Source organism: Adiantum capillus-veneris, chromosome 10 (assembly GCF_014529385.1).
Source record: "Adiantum capillus-veneris isolate H3 chromosome 10, ASM1452938v2, whole genome shotgun sequence".
NCBI classification, from domain to species: Eukaryota; Viridiplantae; Streptophyta; class Polypodiopsida; order Polypodiales; family Pteridaceae; genus Adiantum; species Adiantum capillus-veneris.
Window position 1 is genome coordinate 65,740,447 of NC_140940.1, and position 3,923 is coordinate 65,744,369.

Genomic DNA, 3,923 nt, shown 5'->3' on the forward strand with positions numbered 1-3,923 from the left:
TCTTGGGGTGGATGGGACGTTTCTTACAAGGCTTTTGTTTTTTAGCACTAGCTATTTGTATGTTTTCTTTGTTATATTAGAATGAGTCTTGTCAGAAGCTATATGCATTACTTGTAGCATATTGAAGGGTACGAGTGATGGCATTTCATCCCCCTAAGGTGTTACCCAAGTCGTCCCTTGGACCTCCACACTCATAGAATTGAAGAGGTGGTCTCTTAGCAGTGTAATTGATATTTTGGCTTCTTGCAGCAAGAGCAACTACTTGATAGACAGGTTTGACTTGTCCCCAATAGTCCTCCATATAGTATTGTGGACTTTCTTCAAGCACATCCATCCCATAGGCAATATTAGGGTCTATATCTTCCTCACAGCCTCCAAAAAAGAAATAGATGACTAACAATCCACTTGATTCACATAAGTGATTCTCGGATGTGGTGGTTGCGGTCCTAGCATTGGAGGTGGTAAGCCTTGTTGTTTGAAAAACATTTTGGGCCCTAGGGACCATGTGTTGTGACGTTTGTTCAAGAGGTGGGGCCAGCATCAATGCAGGCACTCAAGGTGTGTCTGTCCATGCTAAGGTTGGTCTATTGGCCATCACACGCATACTATGCAATCCTTAGCTTGATGACCATACCTCCCACATGCATTGCAGATCCCATTGAATTTTACTCTAAAAGTAGGGCATTCACTAGTACTATGCGGTCCATAGCATACTGAGCACCATTGTTGCTCCCTTCTTGGATACATATGATTATTTTGTGGAGCACAATTGTCTCTAAGACTCTCTTGAATGTCCTTGGTGAGATCTGCTAAAGTCATCTCAGATATCTTTGGCTCCTTAGCAATAGGCTTTAGGGTCATTGGCTAATGTCCCGATGCTTGCAAGCTAGTAGATTTAGGCTCAACAGACACTCTTTCTCCTTGAATCATTCAATTATCCTCCAATTGGATCACATTGGTGGTGACTGATTCCCAAGTAGTGATACCTCTAATGACTAGGCCATTGTAGATATCCTCATGTCGTAATCCCCTAATGAATCTATCAAGCAATTGATTATTATTGAAGCGCTCATTTGGATTACAACGACAATTCAAATGCTTTAGGCGACTAAAAAAGTCTCTCACCGACTCTCCTTCCTCTCGTTGGGCTTTGTGGAGTTGAGAGGCTACACCCCAAAGCAGTCCCTCTCGTATGTATTCTTTTAAGAACAGTCTCCTAAGAGTAGGGTAAATTGTTTTTTCTTCCACCCTTAGGGTTCTATGCCAATCCCCAGCCTTCGCACTTAAGGTTAGGCTTAAAGTATTACTCTTATGCAGGTCATTGTGTTCTCCTAGAGAATCGCATATTTGTTCAAACACTTCGATATGCTTTCGCACATCCCCGTCTCCACTAAATTTTTGTGTGAGCTTGGCTATTTGTACTACCTTACTTCTAGGTTCTCTATCAGGCATGTTATGCATATTCTTAGCAATAGATCAATCGATAGCTTGAGCAAATGTTGCCAAGTCAGCAAGAACCGTGGGTGGAGGTGCTCCAAAAACTACATGTGGAGTAGGTATTGGCATTGGGCTTGGCGCATAGGAAGCCCTTGGGTTTCACGTTTGGTACGGTGTTGCGCTATGTGACAATTTTTAAGGAAACTTGGGTCGATGCACAGTTTGACGAGCCGATCGATCCTAGACCATATCAGGGGTCAAAAACTTTCAATTTTTGAAAAATTTTCACGAAAATTGAATTTGACCCAAATTTAAAGTTCTACAAGGATCACAATACAAAAATGACATCTGATCACTGAAATCTGCTAGCATCTTTTGCCAAACTGATATTTAGGCTTAAAATTTTACTAGGTAACCCTCTTCTAGGGTAGGTAGAGACCTTACATTCTATCCAACGTGAAAGAATTGAGATGCCCTCATCTCAAGGGTAAGTCTGGGTAATCCCTCTGAAGTGTTAGTTGATCTTCCCACGTTGCATCTTCTTCTGGAAAATCTTTCCATTTGACTAGATGTTCGATGATATTCCTATTTCTTAGTTTTCTTTCCCACGTCTCAAGGATGTAATCAGGTTGTAGCTCGAGAACGCCTTGAGCAGGAATACTGAATCGTTCTGCATCTACTAGATGATCAGGATTGAAAATATAGGGTTTAAGAAAACTTACGTGAAAAACGTCATGAACTTTAAGGTTTGAGGGTAACTGCAACTTGTGAGCTTGGTCACTTACAACCTTTACAATCTCATAAGGTCCACCGTATCTTGGGCTAAGCTGCTTGAAATTTCCCAAGGATAGATTACTTCACTTAGGTTTAACCATAAGAAATACCTTATCCCCTAACTTAAAATTTCTTTCAAATCTTTTCTTGTCTGCATAATGCTTTTGTCTGTCCTGAGTTGCCTGAATATCCTTGCGAATTGCTTTAGTCTGCGCTTCCATGTCTTCTAACATTTTCTTTGAGGTCTCCACTTTAATAGTTGGATAAAACAAGTTCAGTGGAGCTATACACACTTGTCCATAGAGTGCCTTGAATGGTGACATTCCTATGCTTCTATGATCAAAAGAATTATAAGCATACTCTACTAAAGAAAGATGTTGTAACCATTTCCTTAGGTCTTGTGAACAGTAAGCTCTAAGAATATCCTCAATCACTTGGTTTACCCTTTTAGTCTGTCGGTCAATTTGAGGATGATATGTTGTACTGAAGCATAACTGAGTTTCAATTGCTTGAAAAAGAGAAGTCCAAAACTCCAAAGTAAACTTCGCATCTCTATCACTGACGATTCTTCTCGGTAACCCGTGAAGCCTAAAGATTTCCTTGATGAAAACCCTACTAATGTTAGAAGATTGTAGGTTGTCTTGAAAGGTATCAAGTGAGCCACCTTAGTGAGCATATTGCCAACCACAAATACAGAATCATAGCCTCCAACAGAAGGGAATCCGGTGACAAAATCCATATTGATACGCTCCTATTTCATTTGAGGTATATCAAGAGGTCTGAGTTCCCCAACAAGCTTGATTTGTTCGGCGTTAATTTGCTGACAAGATAAACACTGCTTTACGTAACGAAGAACATCACCTTTCATTGCTGGCAAAAAATAACTCCTTCTGACTGCGTTCAAGGTCTTTGCATACCTTGGATGTCCGGAAGTCGGGCTATCATGAGCCTCAAATAAAATTGCTTCCTTTAGTGCTGGATCCTTAGGTACATAAAGTCTTTGTACAAGATAAAGAAATTCCCCTTGAAGAGAATAGTCCGCTGGTCTAAAAGTTACTTTTTAGATCCTTGGCCTTGTTGAATCTACACTAACAGTCACTGATACTCTGGATCATTTGAAGAAGCTTCTCTAATCCTTTCCAGAATAGGAATATTAGGTATAGAGATAGCACTGAGGAAAGATTTACGACTGAGTCCATCTGCAACTACATTGTTCTTCCCAGGTCGGTACTTGATATGAAAATCGTATTCTTCAAAAATTTCAATCCACCTCCTTTGTCTCATGTTGAGGTTGGGTTGCGTAAATATCCACTTTAAGCTCTTGTGGTTGAAAACTAGTTGAAATTTGCGACTCAAGAGATAATGTCTCCATATCTTCAATGCATGGATGATAGCGAGAAGTTCTAGATCGTGAGTCGGATAATTCTTCTCATGATCTCTGAGTTTGCGAGAGGTAAAAGCTATTGGTCTACCTTCTTGAGTAAGAACTCCTCCTAAGGCAAGATTGTTGGCGTCGATCACAACTTCAAAATCCTTATTGAAATCTGGAAGCTTTAAAACAGGAGGACACTAAATATCTCTTTAACTCTACAAAACTAGCTTCATGCTCTGCTTTGCAATCAATTTGCATTCATTTCTTCAGAACTCCTGTCAAAGGTGCTGCAATAAGAGCATAATCTCTGACAAAAATCCTGTACCACCTTGTAATTCCA

At 40.2% G+C, this 3,923-nt stretch overlaps 1 protein-coding gene across 1 annotated transcript; it reads right to left on the minus strand.

Annotated features, from left to right (window-relative positions):
* Nucleotides 1–1,913: 1,913 nt before the first annotated feature.
* Nucleotides 1,914–2,432, minus strand: LOC147448974 (uncharacterized). Its single transcript, XM_086521488.1, has 2 exons — nt 2,322–2,432; nt 1,914–2,264 (listed from the first exon to the last, which is right to left on the minus strand). The coding sequence occupies exons 1-2, from the start codon at nt 2,430–2,432 to the stop codon at nt 1,914–1,916; spliced, it is 462 nt and encodes a 153-aa protein (XP_086377614.1).
* Nucleotides 2,433–3,923: the final 1,491 nt, after the last annotated feature.